The sequence below is a fragment of the Mesocricetus auratus genome, unplaced genomic scaffold, assembly GCF_017639785.1.
Source record: "Mesocricetus auratus isolate SY011 unplaced genomic scaffold, BCM_Maur_2.0 Super-Scaffold_100024, whole genome shotgun sequence".
Lineage (NCBI taxonomy): Eukaryota > Metazoa > Chordata > Mammalia > Rodentia > Cricetidae > Mesocricetus > Mesocricetus auratus.
Window position 1 is genome coordinate 19,117,045 of NW_024429205.1, and position 25,853 is coordinate 19,142,897.

The following is a 25,853-nucleotide window of genomic DNA, read 5'->3' on the forward strand; positions in this document are numbered from 1 at the left end:
TGTTGACTGCTGCAAGTATTAAGCTGGCTGTCCCACAATCTTCCAGCCATCTCTTGTTTGGGGCATGCTGGGACTATATATAGACACTTGTGCTACTGCCTTGCCAGCACGTACTTTACCCACCAAGCTATCTCCACAGTCAGTAAGTGCACACACATACATACATGTGCAGTATACATTCGCATATACATGCAAACGCATAAATGATTTATATTATCTGCAGTTTCTGGTACCCACTGGGGAACTTGGAATGTATCCTTAATGGGTAGGAGGAACTACTGCAGACTGGTAGTTGCCTCAGGTTTGTGGTGGTTTGAATAAGGATGGCCCCCATAGGCTCACTCATTGTTTGGAGGCTTGGCTCCCAGGTAGTGGGAATGTTTGGGCGGGATTATGAGGCGTGACCTGATTGGAGGAAGTGTGTCATAGGGGATGAGCTTTGAGGTTTCAAAAGCCCACACCATTCCCAGCTAGGCCATTTCTGCTGTGTGCATATAAATGAGATGTGAGCTCTCAGCTTCTGCTCCAGCTTTATACCTGCTGGCCCGCCTTCTGCCATGAAGGTCATGGGCTCTAATCCTCTGGAACTGAGTCCCAACAAGGTCTTTCTTCTGTACCTTTCTTGATGATGGTGTCTCTTTGCAGCAATAGAAAAGTAGCTATGACAGGGCTCGAACTGTGAGCTGCAATTTATATAAATGATAGAAGCATCTAAAGCCAGATGGTAGTGATGGTTATAAAATGATACAAACTTAGTAAAAGTAATGTAACTTGCCAAAGTGAGCAAATTTTATGGTATGCAAATATTCTTTACTTATGAACTATATACTTAAAATTCTTTAAGATGACAACTTTTATGTATTTTTAAAATATTTTTTATTTTATTTTGTGTGTATGAGTGTTTGTATGTATGTTTATATACCATGGGTGGAGAGTACCCACAGAGGCCAAAAAAAAAGGCTTTGTAACCCCTGGGAGAGACAGTTATGAGCCTCCATACAGGTGCTAGGAATTTAACTCAGGTCCTCTGAAATAGCAAGCAGTCCTCTTCACCACTCAGCCATCTTCCCAACCCAACTGCATGTGTTTTTTAATATCATTTTTTTTTTTTAAAGAAGAAGGGGGCCGGGGAAATGACTTGGTTGGTAAAGTGCTTGCTGTACAAGCTAGCAGCACTTGGTTCAGATTGCCGGCACTCGTGTAAAAGCTGAGCATGACAGGACTTCTGTAATCCCAATGCTGGGGGAGGGGAGGGGGGACAAGGACACAGGCAGAGCTCAGAAGCCAACCAGTCTAGCTGAACTGGTGAGCTCCAAGTTCAATTTGAAACCTGCTCTCAAAATTAAGGTGGAGAGTATAAGGAAGACATCTGGCATTAACCTCTGCCCTCCACGTGCACAGACATGCACGCACACCTCTAGGCACACACCCATATGCAGATGTATGTAACGCCCACTTGAAAAAAGAAAGCAAAAGGCTGGAGGGATTACTTAGCAGTTAAGAGCACTGGCTGCTGCTCTCCCAGAGAACCCAGGTTCAGTTCCCAGCACCCACACGGCGGCTCACAACGGTCTGTAACTCTAGTTTCAAGGGACCCAACCCTTCTTCTGACCTCCGAGTGTGCTTCATGCATGTGTGTACAAATATACATGCTTGTTTGCAGGCAAACACCCATACACATAAAACTAAAAAAAAATTACATGCCAAAAAGCTTTTTAAAAAGCCAAGGCATAATTTGTGGCCATGTGAGATTTAGAGTTTAAAAATAGGTGGTTTTCTGCGGTCCGGTGTTAACCATATGAGACAATCCCTAGAGGAAGGTAAGACCCAGCTGCTTGTAAACCATTACCCTCCTCGGATTAAGCCGGGCAGCTCTTAGTTTTATTGTATTAAATAGAGTTGGGTCTCCTTAATGCGCCACAATGAATAACTACATTGCTGTTCATGTGGCCATCTCTCTGTTATACATGCACACACAGAGGAGTAACGTGCACACACACACACACACACACGCACATACACACTTACGGGAGTGTATGCAAGTTCCTCTACCCCTATATGCATACATATGCTCAGGCAAAATCATCCTATTTCTAGGACTATGCTGGTTCACTCTCTTCTGTGTTCATTCTTACTGGGTTGGCATAGTTTCAGGGCTAGCAAGCCAACTCTAAATTTAGAAGACAATGATTTAGGGATCTTCAGCCTGACCAGCGCCAGTGCAGGACTGTCTGGAGCTTGGCCTCTGAAGGAGCCCTTCATGAACTGCTAGGTCTTCAAAACCACTTCAGCGCTGTGAAGACAAGTCAGAGTCAGCCTTGGTGTATGGTCTGAGAGCCATGCCCAAAAGCAACTTTCCTTCTTCCAAGTCAAATGGTATAGGCCTGAAATTTTGAGTGCTTGATGGAGCACTGGTGAGTTCAAAATCATGCTACCAAGGGCACAATTTTCTTTCTTTCTTTTCTTTTTTTTTTTTTTCAAGACAGGGTTTCTCTGTGGCTTTGGAGGCTGTCCTGGAACTCACTCTGTAGACCAGACTGGCCTCGAACTCACAGAGATCCATCTGCCTCTGCCTCCCGAGTGCTGGGCCTAAAGGCATGCACCACCACTGCCTGGCTCCAAGGGCACCATTTCAAAATCATTATAATAAAACATAAGACTTCTGTTAATTGGTAAGGTCAACCTGGACCATAGAACCAAAGACAACAAACATTCAGAAAAAAAGGATATGAAGAAGCATAACGTGTTCAAAATTGTAATTTTTCATTCATGCTTCCTTAAAAGCAGAGGTTGGCAAGCTTTTTCTAAAAGGATCAGATAATGAATGTTAGGCTCTGAGGGTTATGGTGTGTCAGTTACAGCAACTATTCTGCCACAGTAACTGAAAACAGCTATAAACAAGATATAAGGCTGTGTACACCGCTCTGTTGGCAGAGTGCTTGTCTAGGATAAATGAAGTGCTGGGTTTGATTCCCAGCAATACATAAACTAGGTATAGTGGTCCACGCCTATAATCCCAGTACTTAACAGGCAGAGACTGTATGATCAAGAAGTTCATGGGGCTGGGGAGATGGCTGGTTGAGAAAAATACTCGCCATGCAAACATGAGGATTAGAGTTAAAAAAAAAAAAAAAAACGGAACTCACATAGAAACCAGGTGGGTACAGTGGTTCACCTGTAATCCCAGTGTTTTTGAGGTGAAGACAAGGGATCCTTGGAGCAAGCCAGCTAGCTAAACAATCCAAATTGGAAAGTTCCCAGTTCCGTAAGAGACTTTGCCTTAGTAAATAAAGCAGAGAGACACTGAGGAAGACATCCACCATCACTCCCTGACTTCTCCGCATCATGGATGAGCAGACATCGCCACAGCTAGCTTGACGCACTCAGCAAGTCTCCTCATTTACTTTCTGGAGTGCTTGGATTATAGTCATGCGCTACTATACCTGGTTAGGTGGTTTTTTTTTAATTATTACAATTTATCTAGAGATAAATTAAGATTTATCTTTAAAGGCTGGGGAGATGGTTCAGCTGGCACAATAACTGTTGGATGCTTGTAAAAAGCCGTGAGGGGTGGAACGTGCCTACAATGTTGGGTAGGCAGAGAGACAAGAGGGTCTTTAGAGCTTGTTGGTCAAATTAGCAAGGTTCAGTGAGTGACCTTGTCTCAAAAACTAGGGTAGAAGTCTGGCGGGATGCCTCAGTGAGTGAAGACACTTGTTGCCAAGCCTGATTGCCTCTGTTCAATACCCAGTACCCACACAGTAGGGAGAATCAACCCTCCTGAGTTATCCTCTGACCTCCACAGACCCACTGGCGCTAGCATGTACAAACACTCACTCTCCCTACACACAAAATAAATACACGTAATAGAAAAGAGTAATTAAAAACACACACCTGACCTCTGGCCTTCACATGCATGCATGTACACAAGTACTACATCCCTCCAGATTACCTCTAATGATGTAAAAATATGAAAGTCATTCCTAGATGGTGGACCATCGGCTGGCTTTCCCTCGTGGGCAGCCATGTGTCAGTCCTGTTAAGAACTCACTGATTCCTATTCGTATCCTGCTCTTCTTGCTGGATTATGAAAAATAATACAGGCATGAAGCAATACCAGCTAGTTTTGCTTTCTGTCAGAAATAAATAGCCACAAACCGAAGTGAAACAGCAAGTAACCGCTAATTAAAGAAATTAGGTTTAAGGACTATGTGGTTAGATAATTAGACCTTGAGCAAGAACAAATTGCTTGAACTAAACAACAGAAGATTTATCAAAGGCACTGAGAGCTGCAAGTTGTATGAAAATATTTTGATCAAAGACACGCTAATTTCTTTCAGAGACTTAGAAGAAAAGTTGCTAGAGTTCTGATAGACAAATTAGTTTTGTTTTGAATACAAGCCCTGAGATTTCAGAAACCTTGTTTACTTGATAGCCTCAACCTCCCCCAAAAGGAACATAAGGAATTATGGCTGCCATCTAGTGGAGGCTTTGGGGACATGTAGGTACATGACCATTAGGACTTTTATAAGGAGAAAACAAAAACAGCAAAAGGCATGTACTGTGTCATTCATTCTTTTTGTTTTTGTTTGTTTGTTTTTGTTTTTTGTTTTCAAGACAGGGAATCTCTGTAGCTTTGGAGCCTGTCCTGGAACTTGTGCTGTAGATCAGGCTGGCCTGGAACTCACAGCAATACTCCTGCCTCTGCCTCCTGCGTGCTCGGATTAAAGGCGTATGTTGCCACTGCCCAGCATCACTCATGCATTTATTCTTCCATACATTTAAGTGCCTACCTTGCTCTGGGCACTATTTTAGACACTTAGAATTCAGTGAAGAGTAAGCCAACGCCTTCTGGATACAAGTTTTTGCAATAACTCAACTTACTTGAGGAAAAGACTTAGAGAACCCTAACCTCTTACAAGCTATTTCACACACATTATCCTTTAAGACTATCCTGAGGTAACTGGTAGGCTGGTTATCACCAACTTAAAAGAAAGCTTTCCTTCTGCCTTTTCCCACCACTCCCTTCTATTGCTAACCAAGTTCCCTCTCGATTCTGAAACTGGCCATTGGTTCAGGCTACACTTTAATTCTACCTGTTTCTGTGCTGTTTCTTAGCATTATAGGAAGCAGGCGGGACAGAAGGCTGGGAAGACGGTGGGATCTGGACACAGCCCCAACACCCTTGCTCTGCTCCTATGGTGACAGGGCTGTCATTCAACCTCACCAAGACAGGCTAGTGACAGTTATACCATGGGGTTGTGGTGAAAGATAAATAAGCAAAGATCTGCTGGGAGTTTCCAGGAGCAACACCTGACCTGCAAATCCGTGGGCCTGAACAAATCTCTATTCTGTGCAAACAATCAGATCGTCAAATATACTTTATCTCATAGTCAGCTTAGGTTTCCACCCCAAATTACTACCATAGATTTGAATTTTTTGTCTGTTTATTTTTCTGAGACTGGGTCTCATGTAGTCTGGGCTGGCTAGGGCTACAGGAAACAAGGTAGCTGGGGGTAATCTTGAACTCCTGACCATCCTGCCTTCGCTTCCTAAGTGCTGGAATTACAGAAGTCTGTCACGGCACCTGGGTTGGAGTTTTAATTTTCTGTCTTGTCATGCAATAGTGGTAAAATGTAAGATCTTGTAAAGATTGTGTATGTAGGAAGATCAGGGGTGGACACAAGCTGTCGTCCCTTGACAATTTTCTACATTTCAATTTTTCCAGACAAGGTCTCAGTCAACTGAAGCACATCAATTTGGTCAGGCTTGGTAGCAATGTGCCTGTCACCCCTGCCCCCCCAAACACGGAGGTCAGAATAAACTTTAATTTATTTCTTTCCTTCCACTATATGGGTTTTGGGAACCAAATTCAAGTCATCAAGGTTGGTGGCAAGCACCTTTACCATCTGATACAGAGCACTAAACCTCAAGCTTAGAGTTTTAATCTTATTTCTTGCTGTGCAATACTTGTATAATGTAAGTTTAGTTTAGGTTTTTGGTTTTAACAGAGTCTTACTCTATAGCTCAGGCTGATCTAGACTCCTAAGTGCTGGGGTTGAAGGTGTGAATCACCACATCCAGCTAAATGTATCTATTTGAGTACATATGTGTATATGTTTGCATGTGTTCACATGTGTATGGGCACACACATGTACATGGGCATTGAGGTCCAACACTGATATTGCATGCCTTTGTTGGTTACTGTCCTCTTTACTTGTTGAGGCAAGGTCTCTTGCTGACCCCAGAGCTCACCAATGCCAGCTAGTCTAGACAATAGGGTTTCTGTTTGCTCTTCATTTTTAACTTTTTAAAATGGAAAACTTGGTAAGTCTTCCTATCTAAGGTCTTCACTTCGGGAGAAAGCCCATCAACCTGCAGCCCATTCCTACTCGACAGCCTGCTCTGGCACATTATGGCTCTGGTCCTAATGCCTTCTTCTGCCAGGACACTCCACCCTGCACAGCTAATTCCTAGTCATCTCTGGCTTCATTGTAAATGTCATTCTTCATGAGTGCATTTCCTAGCTTGGCACTAAGATAATGACAGACCATAAGGCAAAAACATCTTGTTACAGAATTAGTTTGCATATTAGGCCACATATGAGGCATTATTTTCCAAAGATTCAAAGTAAATAGGATAGTTCTTCTGAATACAATGGGACATTTGTGAAGCTGATCAGAAACCATGAAACTGGTCCATCAAGAAATCCTCAAGAGATTTAAAGAAATTCTTAAGCTCCTTGGTATTTAGTTCAAAGAATGCCAAAGGCACACGGCTAAAGAATACTTAACACAAGGAAGCTATTCTTTCAAACAGAATCTCATTCAACTTTAAAGACATTTATCTAGTTAGTGGGCTGGCTAAGTGGTAGAGGTACCTGCATGATGGCCTGCCCTGAGCTACAAATTGTGGAAGGAGAGCACCCACTCACACAAGTTAACCCTGACCTCCACAAGGCATACAGACGTCCCCTCGTACCTCATACGCGTGAACACATTCACACACAGTAAGTAAGTAAATAAGGCCCTGATCTGACACCAGTGACGTGACACAAAATTAAATTTTAACTGTGAAGTGGCATGTCAAATTAGGCAAAATACACATTACCATTTGTTTCCTGAGGGTAGCCACTAATATCTGTTTGTTGGTTATCTTCTGTATATGTTTTTATGCATTCATACAAATCACCTATTTTTTAAAAGATTTATTTATTTATTATGCATACAGTGTTCTGGTATGCATGCCAGAAGAGGGTATGAGATCTCATTATAGATGGTTGTGAGCCACCATGTGGTTGCTGGGAATTGAACTCAGGACCTCTGGAAGACTAGCCAGTGCTCTTAACCTCTGAACCATCTCTCCAGCCCTCCCCAAATCACCTACTTTTGAAGTTTGGATAAATGGTGATGATATACTTGACCTTCTGTAAAAGTCCTACTGTAACCAGGGTTTCTAGGCAAAAGCCAAGGCTCCGGCAGCGCCACCTGACTAGGCGTGAACAGCTTCTAAATAAACCCATTAAAGGGGCAACTGGCGGTGAAAAGCAGAGAAGGCAGATTAATTCAAATGGCCACATTAGGAAGAAGACAGGGTTCAGTGACCAGGGTTGGAGAGATGGTTCAGGGTTTAAGAGCACTCACTGCTCTTGCAGAGGACCTGGGCTTGATTCCCAATACCTACATAGTGGCTTACAACCCTCTGTAACTCTAGTTTCAGGAGCACTAAAGACATGGATGAGAGCCCTGGACTTTGAACCCAGGAAAGAAGAAGTTGAGAAAATAATAGGTAAAACTAATAAAGGACAGGAAAAGTGAACTTTGGTGATTTTTTTGACAGAGACAATTCCAAAAATGTCTGAAACAGAAAGAAACCCCGGAAGCCTTCTGGCTTCATGATGATGACACTGGGAAGACTCCATGCATGAATCTGAAGTGCACGCTGAGTTCAGCAAGAACGTGACTGATGAGGAGCTACACCAGGAGGCTGATGGAGATGGAGAGACGAGGGAGCTAGAGTTCCCAGGCATCATGAATAACACCAGCATCCATCCATGTTTCCATGGGACTGCAAACATGCTTGACTAGATTTAGTGTCTGTGATATCTGGCTTCTGAGAACACCAATCCACTTCAACTACAACTATGAATCTCTTTTAGACTTTTTGCAAGTTTTCCTTGATATTACCATTCTTTGTAAAATGACCTGCTACTTATTTTAATTCTAGAAAGCTGAGCAACAGTGCATTAGAATGGACAGAAAACATTTTTTTGTTTTGTTTTGTGTTTTTGTTTTGTTTTTGTTTTTGTTTTTTTAAGACAGGGTCTCTCTGTGTAGCTCTGACTGTATTGAAACTAACTCTATAGACCAGGCTGGCCTGGAACTCACAGAGATCCGCCTGCCTCTGCCTCCTGAGTGCTAGGATTAAAGGTGTGGGCCACCACCACCCAGCCAGAAGAGGTCTTAAAGTCTATATGTCTTACATTGTCTAATTATCGTATTTGTCATGCATTTCCACATAAATACAGACACAAAATCATTTGACTATTTGTGCTTTGGGGGGAATAGTGGAGGAGAGGAGAAAGAGAGAAGCATGTGTACAAGTCACGTATGTGGAGGTCAAAAACAACTTGCAAGACCTGGTTCTCTGTTTCCACCATGTTGGACCCATAAATCCAAATCAGGTTGTCAGGCTTTGAGGCAATGCCTTTACCTGCTGAGCTATTTTGGCTGTTCATCAATAGTTCCAGCTTTTACCTGATACATCTGAGCAATTTTCTAAATTATTACTATAATTATTACTTGAGTGTCCAATACTGGGTATTGTTCTTTTTTGAGACAGGATCTTTCACTAGGGCCAGGGGCTTGCCAATTAGGCAAGGCCAACTAGTTAGTGAGCCCCAGGGATCCACCTGTCTTGATAGTCCAGGCACTAGGATTTCAAGTGTATACCAACATGCTCAGTGTTTAAACATGGTTTAAACATGGTTTCTGGAGCTCAAATGCAGGCCCACATGCTTTAACAGTAAGTACTTTACCAACTGTACCATCTCTCCAGCTCAGGTTTTCTCTTATAGAACACACGGAGAGGCAAGGTAAAATGGACCAATTGGTAAATTGCTATGTACCCAGGAGAACCTGAGCTTGCATCTCCAGTACCACATCAAAAGCTGAGTGTGGCAGCCCACATCTGCAACTCCAGAGGTGGTGGAGACAGGGGAAGATATAGGTGGGTCACTGAAGCTCACTCGCTACTTAGTCTAGCTAAATGGATGAGCTCCAGGGTGAGAGACCTTGTCTTAAAACCTGACAAAGTAGAACTCAACTGAAACAGACATTCAACATCGACATATGATCTACATGTTCACTCATTCCCATACATGCACACTGATAAGGCATGTACATATTACCATGCAAAAATATTTTTTAGATGAACGAACACTATGAAGTCTGGCTATATAGTAATGTGAATTGTTTTGTCTTAAAATAAAACCATTTTTAGGTATTTAAAAAAAGAGGGAAAAAAACAAAAACAAGGAAAACTGAAGTTCAGATTCACTTATAAACAGTGCCAAAACCTAACAAAATATTACCAGACAAAATTCAACTGCACTTTGGATAGCCAATTTAGGTTGGTTCCAGGAATGTAAGAGTGAGTTTTTTAAAAATACGACTGGGAATGTAGCCCAGTGGTAGAGCACTTGCCTCATGTGTGGGAAGCTCTGGGTTTAATCCCTAGCATCACAAACACAAAGTTACCCTCCAGCTAATGCAATTCACAACATTAATTAATGGGGAAAAAATCATACAATCATCTCAAAATAGAAAAATCTGATACAATTCGGCATTTGTCTATCACCCAAATGAAGCACTCTTTGGAAACAGAGAAGCTGATTAACCTAATTAGATCTGTAAAATCTACATCATCTCTGCTATGTACAGCTGCAAGTCTTTTCTTTGAGGTTACTATAACATAAGAAGGCCCATTGTGCCTGGCAGTGGTGGTGCACGCCTTTAACTCCAGCACTCAGGAGGCAGAGGCAGGTGGATCTCTGTGAGTTCAAGGCCAGTCTGGTCTGCAAAGGGAGTTCCAAGACAGCCAGGGCTACTCAAAGAATAAACAAACCAACAAAGACTTATTACACCCTTTCTATTCAGAATTTTACGGAGGTTTCTAGTCATCACAGTTAAGTCCTCCCCCTCCCCAAAGCATGATTAATTTAAAGTCTAAAAAGTGGAAAGAAACAAAGCCATCATTTGTAGATTATAAAATTATTTACAGAAAATTCTAAAAAAAAATTGGGATACAAATTATCAGAAGTAATGAGCAAGCTAAGAAAGCTAAGTACAGCTGGGTGTTGGTGGCGCACGCCTTTAGTCCCAGCACTTGAGAGGCAGAGGCAGGCGGATCTCTGTGAGTTCAAGACCAGCCTGGTCTACAAGAGCTAGTTCCAGGACAGCCTCCAAAGCCAAAGAGAAACCCTGTCTTGAAAACAAACAAACAAAAAATTAAGTACAAAGTTCACTAAAATACAAAAGCCATCAATATTTGCTATATACCACAACTGCCAACAACTGCTAAGAAACATAATTCAAAACAGAGCCCACTGGCATCACAAGATAGTTCCCAAATTCAGAGGAACTATACGCTTAAGGTACTTTATGAAGTACTAAATATGCCTTGAGAATTTTGTAGGAAAAAAGATGCTATTAGTAACTGCAACAAAATATGTACAGTTCTTAGGAATCAATCTAGTCAAGTGGGACATTCCAACTCCACACCCAGAAGACTAAGGCTAGCCTGGGCTAAGAGAGGGCTTAAGGTCAGGTTGAACTATATAGTGAGATGCTTTCTCCCCCCAAAAAATACCCATCCCAAAAACTCAACAAAGAAACTAACATATATAACACCTTTTCTAGGTCAAAACCATAAAACTTTACTTAAAGTTGTAAGAAGGCATTTAAGTGAATGTAAAGAGACCATGTATGCACAATAGAAAATTTAATGTTATTAAAAGTCAATTCTCTCCAATTTGATCTTTGGGTTAAAAAAGTCAGTGAAAACCTGAACAAAATTTTGTGACGACTCCAATAAGCTGATCCCAAAATTTGTAATAAACAAGAAAGGACAAGAATAGAGAAGATAGTCCTAAAAAATATCACTGTCTCTATGGTTACTGAAATAGGGTAATTTTGGCAAAGGGATAGCCAATTTGGCCAAAGAACAGAATAAAGACTCCAGAAATCAGCCTGTGTACATTTGGAAACAATTTTTTTCTTATTTATGCAGTATCAGAGGTTGAACCCAGAGCCTGTACATGCTATGTGAACTACATCTCCTCAGCTATGGAGATTTTAATTTTTAAAATGATAGCACTAAAAATCAACCATGAGGGGAATGAATTATTATGCAAAAAAATGACTTTGGAAGCAAGTTATTGTTCAAATGCACACTGGTGTGCCAGTGTGTGTGTGTGTGTGTGTGTGTGTGTGTGTGTGTGTGTGTGTGTGACTAATTCAACAACACACTACACAACAAAATCCATTTCATATGAAATGAAGACCTATGCAGAAGAAACGGGTTTCACAACTTAAAGTACACTAAAGAAGAATGATGAGCTGTTGTACTGGGTTGCATTTTGTCGTTCTGTGTCCTTAAGTTTGAAAAGATAAAGCCCAGTAGATTTTCATTCCCTTGCCACGTGAATATCTAAATCCCTGAGGGTTTCACTGCCAGAGAGAAAGAAATGGCGGCTACACTGCAGGAAGGAGGGACACACAAACCGTGGTAGGCAACCCAATTTATCAACCATGTATGCTCTTCGATGTGCTCGTGTTTCTGGAGGCTGCTGTACTATTCCAGCATGAGGAATGCAGAGTGGTACACGCAGGTATTTTTGGTGGTTTAAGGACATCAGCTCTTGATTAGAGTTAGAATTCCCATCAGAAAGCTGCATTTCAGCACAGCGCATGCAGGCGTATACTTACACTATATGTGCAAGGTCAAGTGGTTTCTCTGGTTGCTCAGGAAAAACAGGATGTGGGGGTTCTCTGGAGGGTACACAGCCCAAAGATTTACTAATTGCGTGGCTCAGCTTCTTTGCAGGGGATTTCTGTGTCAAAGAAGAAAACAAGGCAGTGAGGCCTTTTCAAGTACAAATCAGATTTCACTGCAGTCAGTGTGACTGAGCCTTGCAGCAAAGACCGGCAGAGCTCTGCTGTCTCCTGCAGCTTCTTGACCCCTGCAGTTCCTGCCTTCAACCATAAAGTCACATTATCAAGCCACGGGGCCAAAGAGACATGCTAAATTTCTTCTGAATATCTATGTATATTGGGAATTTCCCCTCCCCTTTTTGGGGCTTCCGGGTCATTTCTGGTAAGATATTAGGGTAATCCCCTATTGGGGGAATTTTTTTTGATGGGTACCATACAAAAAGACTAAGTCAATGCAAAGAACACATGGATTGTGCTTGTTACCAAATCAGTTGCCTAAGCTATGTCCCTAAATACTAGAATATTTCCCAAATAAAAGCAAGACAGACAGGTATTGAGGTGAAAGCCTATAATCCCAGCGTTCAGGAGATGGAGGCAGCAGGAGCAGGAGTTCAAGGTCATTATAGCTGCTCAGTTAATCTGAGCCAGCCTGGGCCTCGTAAATCTCCACCTTGAAACAACAACAAAAAATGAGGCAGAGCATTTGGTACTTAGGGTTTGTCTGGGCCAACAGATTTGAACAAGTATAAGCCTATATACAAGCATTGAGCATTAGACCTGTGACTATACATGGTGATGTACTACAGGGTACATTAAAAAAATGGAATTCTGTAATTCTCTACAAAGCAGAAACATCAATTTAATTGCTAATTAAAATAGTAAATGCACCCAAAGTGAGTAAGATTTCACAATTATACTGAACAGAATATTCTATTCTATAGCCCTTACTTAGCCTGCCTCTTGCTTTTTTTTAAAGCTGGCAAGTAAACCCGGGGTCTCTTACTTCTGAGTTATATACACCCACAGCCTCTGAAAATTCCCAGAGGCTCTTTCATACACTGTATGCTGTCCATCCAATTCCCTTCAAATAACACTGCTGTCTGAGAAATGGCAGAATATTAAGGAAAAATAAGTTTGAATATTAAAGCCTGCCGTCTATACAATTCATTATCAAATGTGACACTTGGAATACAAAGTATAGCTTGTGTGCAGCTATGTGCCTCATCAATACTGCATTCCCACTTATTATTTATTAAGTAGTACCCACCATGGAGCTCAGATTGGCCTTCAACTTGCAATCTTGCTGCTTTAGCCTCAAATGTTGGCATTTACCACCATTAAACTTTTATATTCTGCTTGCTGTATTTTAACACCACATAAACACAAATCTGTTTTCCCTTAAGACCATATAGGCAAAGTCAATATTTGTTAAAGATAATACCAGTATCTTCAGAAACTGTATTTTGGATATCTTCACAACCACGAATGCTTCAAGCCATTTTATTCTGAGAAAAGGCTACTTCTAACCTTGTTTCCTTCAAATGACGTAGGGCAAAACACAGCAGGAATTCTGAACGTCCCCCAGCTGCTCACTACTGCTTCCTCCTTACTGACATGTAGCTATAATGTTCTCCCTGTCTGTCATCCACCTCTGGTCCTAGAGAGCAGGCCTTCTCCCAGTAGCTCTCACAGGCTGATAATCCACATACACTAAGAGCTAAAGGAACACTGTCTTGTTCTACAAGGGCACGTGTATTCATTCCAGCTCATATCTCTCTCATCTCCTACCTTCAGGGAGCACAGCAGATGCATAGCATGTCCCTTAGGTCTAGAGATGTGGGCACACACCTTTCCCAGGCCTGTCCTTTCCCACCAGTCTTACATATGCCTCCTGCTTGTTTCCCAAGTGAAGTTTCTTTCCTCTGAGAAGATTTTTCTCACGGCTCCACTGGTCAGTGATGCCTCTCCAGGCGGCCCGTGACCTTGTGCAAATGCCCACTCTCACACTGACCATGTTAGAATATACAGTGTTTAATCCCTTTCATGTCTCTGTTAGACTCTTGCTTCTGAAGAGACCAGCCATGTCTTAGTCATCTCTGTATTTACAGAGCCTATTCTTAGAACAGAGCATGTGACTTGAACACAATTTTCTAGCTCTACTTTCAGTCTTTTATTTTGTTTTGATTTTGAGAATTACAAGAGGGAGACAACCAATGGAAACAGAAAACAGTAGTTTAATTCACCTTTACAACTAATTTTAATTTCATGATTTGTTGCTATACCAAAGAACCACCTGGGCCATTAATTCATGCCATCTATATGAGACAGATTTACTTTAGCTACATCCTGAGCACTAACAACCATGGAATCAAAGGCTTAATAAACAACATTAAATTATCTGGCTAGTGAAGTAAGTGTCTGCACTTGTAATCCTTAATAATCTTAGCAGTATTCTATGGTACTCTTAAAAATACCTCCTTAAGTCAAAGCTTAAAAAGTATATCCAGTTTTGGGCAGGCCAGATAAAGGCACTTGCCACCAAGCCTGATGACCCGTGTGGGATACACAGGAGCCATGTGGTGGAAGGAGAGAACAGATTCCCACAGTTGTTATTTGACCTCCACATATGTATTGCAACCTACACATGCCCACAACACAATACATTATTGCAAATAATCAAAAGGATAGCATCCAATTTCAAGCCTCAAACAGACACAGAGCTAGGGACACAGCCCAGTCAGCAACATGCTTAGCTACCACGCACAAAGCGCTAGTTTTGATGCCCACTACCACATGAGCTGGATGTGGTGATATTCCCATAATCCCAGCACTCACAGGTATGACCAGGAGGACAATCCTTGATTACATACTATGATCAAGAGGCTATAAAATGTGTGCTATAATTGTAAAAGCCAGAAAACTATAAAAGCTATCATGTTCATCTATCCAGCATTCTGCCTGAAAAACATGACAGTCACTTTGAATGTTTCTTGCAGGTTCTCCCTTGACCCCCTTACACATATTTCCTTCACTGACTTGGACTTTGTATTGATTTCCTTAACTTAATTTTTTTTCTCACAGTTGTGTATTATGTATGATATATTGTGAAGAAATGTTTAAAACCTACAGAAGCCAAATGTATGTGCAAATGTGTTCAGCAACTTGCTTCATTCATTCAAAACTGCTATAATTTGTCTATGTGGGCATATGTAATTATAATTCACAAATCTTTTTCACTGCGTGATGTCACTTTCATGCTTAGTTTCTTATAACTTAGAGAGTCACTCCACTGCCGATGCACGATGAGTGCTGGTTTGTATCCATTTGGTCCTACTATTTACAAGGTCCTACTATTTACAAGTTCCATTTTATGATGATGGATGACCACATGTCAGAATTTTGTAATATAGGGACTATTGGCTTCCATGGCTGTGTACATTTCAATTTTGGCAACCACTGCCAACTCATTTGCTCTACAAAGCAGTTACACTAATTTCCCATTAGCTGTGTGGGAGCACTCCTAAAACTCCACACTCTCTCCAGCCCCTGTCACTGCCTGACACTTTAACATTTGCTAGGCCTATGGGTAGTAAATGGTACTGTGATTTCAATTTGCAATTTCCTCAGAACCAAAAATACTGGGTATATTTCCTCTATTTGTAAGCTGTTCATGCTTCTCTGAAATAGGCTCTCTTACTGGTTTGCAACAATTCTTTATATGTTTTTGTATTTTAAGCCTAAGAAAGATACAGTGTATAATTTCTCCTTTAGGTTTTTCACTGTATTGTATTTTTTATGAAGAGCTAGCTTTAAATATTAGCCATCCCAGTTTTGCAACTTTCTTCATATTTTGTGCCTTTTCTATGTTAAAAATTTTCCCTGAGAGCATGAAGGACACCCCTCCCCCCCAGCAGCACCTCCACATTTGTTGTCTGAAGTTGTGTTAATTACGACTGCAGGGGTGGCTGGGCAGGTGCGGTCCAAGTGTGATGCTGTGAAGCTGATCCCAGAACTGAGGCAAAAGAGGGAGGAGAGAAGCAACTGCACAAAGCTGTTCTCTGACTTTCATGTGCACGCCCCCAATCATACACTAAAGTTTTGTCATTTGTAGGTTTCATATGTAAGTCTCAATATATTTAGCTGTGATTCTTCTTTAAAAGCAAATCTCGCTATATATCCCAGACTAGTCTCAAATTCATGGTCCTTTCTCCTCCCAACCTAGCACTGATAGATTTTGGTAGGTATCAAGAAATAACCCATTTTTTTCCTATATGGATAACTGTATAAAAGTCATTTAGCAGACATTTTGTCCTGGGCAGGACACTATCAGTTTAATTACCAAAGCATATCATCCTCTCAGCTACAACAAGAGTCCCTGAGGAGTGTTTACACTTTCTTTTCTTCCTTCCTTCCTCTTTTTTTTTTTTTTTTTGAAACTGGGTCTCACATAATTCTGGCAGTCCTGAAATTCACTATGTAGACCAGAATGGCTTTAAACTCACAGAAATCCACCTGCCTCTGCCTCCTGAGTGCTGGGGTGTGAGCCACCATACCTGGCATCATTTTTCTGGACTCTTTGCAGCTCCACTTGAATTTCAGAATAAATTTGTCATTTATACCTACTACTGTCATTTATACCTACTACATACACAACCTGCTCAACTCTCAATTTTTATTTACATCTTATTATCGGTGTGTGTATGGCTACACTTATGCCATGGCTCTAACTGTGTGAGGGTCTCTGTGTGCGTGCATATGTTTACATTTGCACAGGTGCCTGCAGAGTCCAGAAGAGGTCACTGGATCCTCTTGGGCTGGAGTTACAGGCTGATGTGAGATGCCCGATGTGAATGCTGGGAACTGAACTAAGATCCTACCAAGAGCAGTATGTTCTCAACCACTGATCCATCCCTCCAACTCCTTTTACTCATTTTTAATGGTAAAGAACAATTTTATTAAGAAAATGAAGATGACACATTTCAAGTAGTCAAAATCTTTGTCCTTGAAGACTTCAATTCCTTCCACATACAGTTAGTTCACTCTTGCTTCAGACCTCATTCCAGCACTTCATTCTGGGGTGAAGACATGCTTAATTTCTCTGGCAGGGTTCCTTGGCCTTCTTGGTGCTCTCTAGGCCTGACACCAGATCTCTGAACCAACAAGTATTCCACTGTTTTGTTTGTTTGGTTTGTTTACTTGTTTTTTACGAGACAGGGTTTCTCTGTATTGTTTTGGAGGCTATTGGTCCCGCCCAGCCTTGAACTACAGAGATTTGCCTGCCTCTGCCTCCCGAGTACTGGGATTAAAGGCGTGTGCCACCACCGCCTGGCTAAGTATTCCACTGTTAACAGAACCTCTGAATGTTGGAGATTCGTGGTATACAGCAACGAACTCAACCTAGTATGAACTCAACCTTTGGACAAGCCATCAGGACAACCTGGACTCAATTCATCCTGGAAGATAGTTTGAATTCTTCAGAATGTTACAGGATGCTGAACTACCAGCAAAATGTCTAAGCTTGATCTAGCCTGGCTCCAAACTGTAAAGTCCTTTGAGATTAACCATATTCCAAAGAGAGCACACTCCCATCCTTCCATATGCAGCCAGTGCCCCAAATCTGCAATGGTAGAGTTAGCATTGGTTACTTATATACTGCTTTTGAAGAGAAAGGTGGGCGGGAGCAGAAGGCTTTAGATACAGGGCCTTCTTGTTTCTGGTTGAGTTGTAGGTCCATATATATATATATATATATATATATATATATATATATATATATATGGAGTTAATACCTAAAATATATATATATTTTAGGTATTAACTCCCCAGGAGTCAGTCTACTTCCATGTGTTTTCCACCATCCCACAAAGTGCTTCTTCACTCTGTTGATTATTTAATGCCCCCCAACTTTACATTTTGATGTGGTTTAGCTTTATTGCCCCATGCTTTTTTCATTCTAATGACTTCCCCAGAAGATGTCTCCAGCTTTCCACACTGTCAGTCACCAAGAAATGAGACAGCTTTTCTTTTCCTTATTTATTTTACTGTTCAGGATTGCTAGGGGAACAACAAATAAAAGTGACTACAGCACATCTTATTAAAACCCTAAAACAAACTGACTCCATATCTCAGCAGTAAACATAATGGATACTGTGATTTAGCAAAGTACTGTATACTAGGTTGAGGACATTTCCTCTACTTGTGGTTTTCTAACAGTTTTCTTGCAGTTGTTACATGCATGTTTAGAGTTTCAATGGATTCTGGAATTCGTAAAATTTTTCATCTATGTTTTTTGAGATGATTATGTGGATTCAATGCATCAAGCTATAAAGCTAAGTATGCTAAATTATAATACTAAGTCCTTAATTACTGGAATAAAGACGTGTGGTCATAATGCATCTTTTGTGAACAGTTTTCATTTGTTTTCCACTATTTTGTTTAGATTTCATTTACGTCTATGCATGAAAGTGGCTTGTCATGTTCCTTTTTTATTTTATAACTTGATGGTACCAATATAATTAAAGCCTAAAATATTAAGTAAAAATGCTTTTTAGTTTTTCTGGAATCTGAGAAGTTCTCTATAATACTAGCACTTATCTTTTATTTGAATGTTTATTCACACAAAGTCATCCAGGCCAGCCTGACTGTTTCCTTTGTGGAAAGATAAGGATACTAACTGAGCGTCCTTCGTGCCGACACCCCCCACGCTGCTCCAGTCCCCTTTCCTTCTGAGACACGGCTTTGATATTTGCCATGGATGGCCTCAAACTCTCGATACTCATGCCTCAGCCTTCCCAACTATTTGGTTTTTCTGCTCCGTCTGGAATCAGTTTTGTCGAGCAATGCTGTTTTAGGAATTTGTTCTTGTCAATGAAGCTTTCAATACCCAAATGCACGGAAGCTTTTTTATTGTTACTAAGTTCTCAGAGCACACAGTCTATCATAGGAATTCTCTCTGAGGCTTCTTTTATGTGTTTTCTAAGAATGAAATCAGTTATGGATACAATCAGAATGGTTGAAATAATTTTATTTTATTGTGTGTTACACATGTGTGTATGTGGGGGTACATGTATGTGTACAGGTGCATATGCGCCTGTATACACACATGAATGGAGGCCAGAGGACAACCTCAGGAGCTGCACCTCCTCTGAGACAGGCCTGGCTCTCACCAATGAGGCTACAGTGCCTGGCTAGGGAGTCCAGAAATGTTTCCACCATTGAGTCGAAAGAGCATATTCCACTATACCCTGGGGAATGAACGTGGTCCTTATGCCTGCAAACCACATACAATTCCAACTGAGCCACCCACCCGACCCCTATGCTCAAAGTTTCTACAGTCTTCATTTTTATCTACTAAGTCTAGCAGCTGTTGAGAAAGGTTGTCAGGGCTACCTGCTTGTGTACTTCTCAATTTCTAGTGTGCTCTGAAATAATTTATTACATATATTTTTTATATGTGGGAGCACATGTGCCATGAAACGCGTGGTGGTCAGAGGACAACTTGCAGTAGCTGGTCCTCTCCTTCCACATGTGAGTCCAATGTATTGAATGCTGGTTATTGGGTGTGGTAACAAGTGCCTTTAAGCCCTGAGCCATCTCACAGAACTATGGATTTTAAATCATGTAGGTGTATTTATTACTAGATGTTATTACTGTAGCACTGCTCATTTTCTTTTTATCTTTGGTAAGCTATATCTTTGGTAAGGACTCTTTAGAACTTGGATAAACATGTATCACACACAATCTACCATACTAACTTTTCTGATAAAGATTTTTGCCTCAAGGTCCTTTTCCTAAGATTAATATGATTGTACTAAATGTCTTTTGATTAGTACTGCATGCTATGTCTCTTTTTAAAAAATCCTTAATATTCCATTTTTCCATGTCTTCATTTTTTAACTATCTCAGAAACTGCACAAGACCAGAATTATTTTAAGTTCTGCTTAATTTTTCTCATTTTATTCTATCTTCCATTTTGGCAAATTTACTGCTTGAATATGTATGTATGCATGTATCTATGTACGTGCTCATTTTGACCTGCTAACAGTCTTGTGAATTAGGTGTTATTGGCCTCAGCTTTTATGGCTATAAACTTTAAAATGTGGTATAGAAACTAAAGCTTACAGTACCAGACGTGTCTTTGTTGGGAAATATTGTTTTCAGGTGTGTGACTTTTGTATATGTTGCATTTGTGTAACTCTGTGAAGCTGTGACTCTTTGTCTGAATGACTAGTAGTGAGGCAGGAGCAAGGATAGGTGAGGCTGGCAGGCAGGGAGGATAAACAGGAGAACTGAGGAAAAGAGAAAAAGAGAACAGAAGAGGACACCACGGGCCAGCCAGACATCTACACCACAAGATTTACAGAGGCAAAAGGTAGACCGGATAATTTAAAGATAGGAAAAGCTGGCTAGAAACAAGCCAAGCTAAGGCCGGGCACTCATAACTAAGAATAAGCTTCCATGTGTGAGTTATTTGAGAGCTGGGTAGCAGGCCCTTCATAAAGCCAAACAAGTAAAACACCATCACAATATGTCTTATTCTTTTCCAACCACAACCCAGTTCCTCAACAGTAACTATTACTTAGAGAAAGAGTATGCAGAGAGTAGGAGAGGCAGCCCAGAACAATGTGGCATTCTTCAGAGCAGCTGGAGAGAAAGACATCCAGAGCCCAGCGTGGGACACCCAGAGCCCAGTGTGGGACACCCAGAGCCCAGAGTGGACATCCAGAGGCCAGAGTGTGACACCCAGAGCCCAGTGTGGACATCCAGAGCCCAGTGTGGACATCCAGAGCCCAGTGTGGGACATCCAGAGCCCAGTGTGGACATCCAGAGCCCAGTGTGGGCATCCAGAGCCCAGAGTGGACACCCAGAGCCCAGTGTGGACATCCAGAGCCCAGAGTGGACACCCAGAGCCCAGTGTGGACATCCAGAGCCCAGTGTGGACACCCAGAGCCCAGTGTGGACATCCAGAGGCCAGTGTGGGACACCCAGAGCCCAGTGTGGACATCCAGAGGCCAGTGTGGGACACCCAGAGCCCAGTGTGGACATCCAGAGGCCAGAGTGGACACCCAGAGCCCAGTGTGGACATCCAGAGCCCAGAGTGGACATCCAGAGCCCAGTGTGGACATCCAGAGCCCAGAGTGGACACCCAGAGCCCAGAGTGGACATCCAGAGCCCAGAGTGGACACCCAGAGCCCAGTGTGGACACCCAGAGCCCGGTGTGGACATACAGAGCCCGGTGTGGACATACAGAGCCCGGTGTGGACATCCAGAGCCCAGTGTGGGACACCCAGAGCCCAGTGTGGACACCCAGAGCCCGGTGTGGACATCCAGAGCCCAGAGTGGACATCCAGAGCCCGGTGTGGACATCCAGAGCCTGGTGTGGACATCCAGAGCCTGGTGTGGACATCCAGAGCCCAGTGTGGGACACCCAGAGCCCAGTGTGGACACCCAGAGCCCAGAGTGGACATCCAGAGCCCAGTGTGGACACCCAGAGCCCGGTGTGGACATCCAGAGCCCGGTGTGGACATACAGAGCCCAGTGTGGGACACCCAGAGCCCAGTGTGGACACCCAGAGCCCAGTGTGGACACCCAGAGCCCAGTGTGGACACCCAGAGCCCAGTGTGGACACCCAGAGCCCAGTGTGGACACCCAGAGCCCAGTGTGGGACATCCAGAGCCCAGTGTGGACACCCAGAGCCCAGTGTGGACACCCAGAGCCCAGTGTGGACACCCAGAGCCCAGTGTGGACATCCAGAGCCCGGTGTGGACATCCAGAGCCTGGTGTGGACATCCAGAGCCTGATGTGAACATCCAGAGCCCAGTGTGGGACACCCAGAGCCCAGTGTGGGACATCCAGAGCCTGGTGTGGACATCCAGAGCCCAGGCTGGAACATCCAAAGTCCAGGGTGGGACATCCAGAGCACAGAGTGGGACATCCAAGTGCCACAACTGGGACACAGAGCCTCCAGATAGGAAGGAGCAACTGTCAATGTGGGCACTGAGAGGGAACCTGAACTTTAACTGTTGCTATGGGCTTTCCTTTACCAGAGCTGAGACTTGTTTCCTCTGGTGGCCATGGACCAGGCTCTAAGACACTAAATTTTTTTTAAATTCTGAGCTCATGTCACTGTATTTTCAATGAGCCTCAAGCTAATTCCTTGCACAGCACACTCCAGCCAGGGTACATGAAGACAGGTCCTGACACCTGGGAGTATAACTGCCTACCAGAAAAAGCTTAAGATTGGTGCCTTAGAGGCCGTTCCTGTCATTTCTCTTCTAATTACCCCCTTTGGAACATCATCCTGAGCTCCAGGCCAAACCATCTGAAGGGATTCAAGCAGAAAAGTAGCCTGCAGTAGAGGGCCCTTGATCCAAAGCCTATTAAATCTTCCAGTAAGTCTGGAATCTTCTGTATTTTAACATGAACACTTTATTCAGTAACTTAAAATCCTTTCAATCGAATCATGTCTCAACTAGTTTCATGTCACAGCTGTGTTCGCTGCATCTTATTTTAATCCCAGAAAAGCCAGTTACTGCTAACGAACTATCACTATTTTGTTATTATTGTTATTATTATTATTAATTTGTTATTATTTGTGTGCTAAAATTCCCCAATGCTTATAAATTTCACTAAATGCACCATTTCCATGTCCCAACTCTCCCCTCGCTTCAATTTACTTTTCCCCAAAAGTATTATCCTTTCTTTGTTCCAATAGCCATGGATTTCCTCTTAAAAAACAAATTTACTTTTTCTTTACCCTAAACAGATTAGCTGGGCACAGAATTCTACAACAACCTATTCATTCTCCTCTTTAAGTCCTTCATTGTTGTCCACCATTTTCCATCTTTTATCTGCGTTCAGTATTCTGTGCCCTCAGAATCATCTTCAAACTGGTTTCTCATTCTTTCGTTCTAGCTGCCTCTGGCTTGATTCTCAGCCTCTTCATTGCACTTATCCTTAATGGGTTTTTTGGTTTTTTTGTTCGTTTGCTTTTAGGATTCTATTAGGAGTCTTTTTTCACATTTTCTTGTTCCTTTTTTTTTTTTTCTTTTTTCTTAAGTCAATAGCCAGATGTGGCAGCTTATACCAGTGATCTTAGCACTGGGGAGACTCATAGAGAAGTATCAAAGAAAAGTTTGAGTCCAGTCTGGGAAATATAGCAAGGCTCTACCTTAAACACAACAAATGACCTCCTCCTAGCAAACCAAACAATTATTTTTATATTCCAAGTTTACTTCTTTAGCATTTTTAACATACCATTTTCTAAAGTTCTTGATTTGTTAATTTACTTTTTTGTGTGTATTTTTGTTTGCTGGTTCTCCTTCATGAGTTGCTTTGTGATTGAATTTTTCCTCTCTGAAAATGAGCTTTCCTTCAGTAGGGACTGTGCTCTGTCCTGAAGTCCCATTTGGTCTGAGTTGTTAAGCACTATTGCCACAAAGAGATTTTTTGGTAGGAGGCTATATCCAATAAGAATTCTGCCTAGAGTAGTGCTATACAACAAAATTTTAAGGGAAGTATGCTGCTTCTGTCAAGTATGATAGCAACAGGACACACATAATTTTTTATTATGTGTAAGAAATTCATTTTAAATTTTAACTTAAAATTAAATAGCCACGTGTAAAATGACTACCACACTAGAATATGCAGCTAGAGTTTCATTTCTCTTGGTTAAATATTTGCATTACTTTTAGTATATTTTTCTTTTGAGACAGAGTCACACTATATAACCCTGACTGGCCTGGAACTTATTATATAATCCAGGCTGGCTTAGAACTCACAGAGTTCCACCTACCTTTCTCTTTCAAGAGCTAGGATTAAAGACGTGACTATGTAACTACTCACTGGTAGAAAGTTTCACTGGATACTTCAGTTAAGTAAACATTTACAGCTTCAGTTTTTCAATACTCCAATCTCTGGGGAGCAGGTTCTCTTTTTCTGGTTCCTTTTTCTTAAGGAATCTGTAATAGGTTGCAGAGGATCTGAGTTCAGTTCCCAGCACCCACATGGAGGCTCAGACATGGTGCACAGGTATATGTATAGACAAAGCATCCACATAAGTAAAATAAAATGTAAAATCTTTAAAAGTTTAACATTCTTAGTAAGAAAAGCTGTTCTTCTCTCTTAAAGTACTGAAGTAGGCTCTCTATAGGTAGCTTTGGAGAGGTGGGATAGGTCAGTGAGTAGAGGCCTTTGCACCCAGACTGACCGCGTGAGTTCAGTCCTGGATCTCACAAGGTAATAGGAATGAACTGACTCCCGGGAGTTGTACAGACACGTGTGCATGCGTGCGCGCATATACACATACACATACACACACAAAGGTGCACACACATACACAGAGGCACACACACACACATTTCAAACGTAGTTTACTTATTCTATTTCTGAAACAAATGCGTGGCCGTGTGCCCCTGCTTCCTGCTTAGGCTGCCCCACTCTGTTGTAAGGCCTTCTTGGAGCTGAAGAGTGGGATGTGTTCTCAGTGAGCGTGCAGGAGGGACAGTGGTGGCTCCTAGTGGAAAAGCTCTGCAGCCTCCTAAGCAAGGGACTCCCTCCTCTCCTAGATTCTGCCAGCACTTGGAACACTGCCTGTGTCTCCAGCCCACGCTCCTATACGCACTGAATCTGCTTGAGACGCCTCTGTCCCCAAGCACAGTGCCAGAGTGTCTCTCCACTTGTCTAGAGCCCCTTGTACTCCCAGTGCAACTATTTCCGAGTGGAATGTCTCTGGGCATTGTTCCATCTGCAGCAGCAGCAGCAGCAGCAGCAGCACTTTCCTACCCTGCTTTAGACCAGCTTTTCATGGATATTCTGCAGTTAAGGTTTGCCTTCCTTTTTCCTTTTTAGTATATTTGCAAGTGATTTTTCAGATTCTAGTCTATCAGTTTTAAGTATTTGGTATAAGATGGAAAGGCTACAAGGCATGTCCTCAGTCCCCCAGCTTGAAGTGGAATCCTCATTCTAAAATATACATTTTTTTGAGATTGCTTTTAAAAAGTGAAAATTAGAATTGCTAATCTCCAGCTTCACTTAACTAATAAAGCTATAATTTTTAATGACTTATGTATGAGAGAAATGTAATTCATGTAATTTTTGTTAATCTTCCAAGATTTAAGAGCATAAACTCTCTGACAAGAAAATATGACTAAAGAATTAAATATAATTGGTTCACACGCAGCTTCTGAAACATGTCTATACAAATTACAAAACCCTTTTACCTACCAAAGAAGCCTCTGCTGTCCCACCTGCCCCCACAGGCTCGGGAGGAACAGTAGTGTTTCACATTGCTCAGCAACTCCCTTCAGGTTCCTTTGTAGAACAGAAAGGGTGAAAAACTTGCTGTCACTCAGCATCCACAGAGGTATTCCTGGGTGCCACAACAGCCAAGGCAGCACTCACTCTCCCACTCAGGACACCCCCGAGGCTGAGAGGGGCATGAAGGATGAAGGATGGAGAGCTGCTGCACTAAATGCTGCCCCTTTAAGACTGAAGAAGGTGTGGGTGCAATATAGGCAAAGCCTGGGCTCAGGGTTTTCCTAATTGGTATGTCATCAGTGTGGCAAGAGTGAGAAGTCCTGAGCTGATCCCTGCAATGTTCTTGAGTGGGTCTGGCATTCCACAGCACACACTGGGTAAGCACTATCCAACTACTGCAGCACCCAATAAAACAGCAGTTTGAGTTCACCACAGACAGAATTTCTTTCTCTGCATGAATGCAGATTTACTAAGGAGAAGAACAAAAAAAAAAAAAAAAAAAAAAAACTCCTATAAGTGGGAAGAATTCCAAGGGAGGAACATCCCCTGGTGTAGTTTAACTGGTACTTCACATTCTCATTTGTGTACTTTCGTTGCCTTATA

The 25,853-nt window shown here is 42.1% G+C and overlaps 1 protein-coding gene across 7 annotated transcripts in view; it reads right to left on the reverse strand.

The window, feature by feature from the left end:
* Dtnb (dystrobrevin beta) overlaps window positions 1-25,853 on the reverse strand; it is a 200,107-nt gene that overhangs the window by 85,325 nt on the left and 88,929 nt on the right. For all 7 annotated transcript variants that reach the window (XM_013119858.3, XM_013119859.3, XM_021232445.2 and 4 more), the window contains one exon: window positions 11,988-12,112. In XM_013119858.3, coding sequence (XP_012975312.1) covers window positions 11,988-12,112 — 125 coding nt within the window. The remainder of the gene's footprint in view (window positions 1-11,987; window positions 12,113-25,853) is intronic.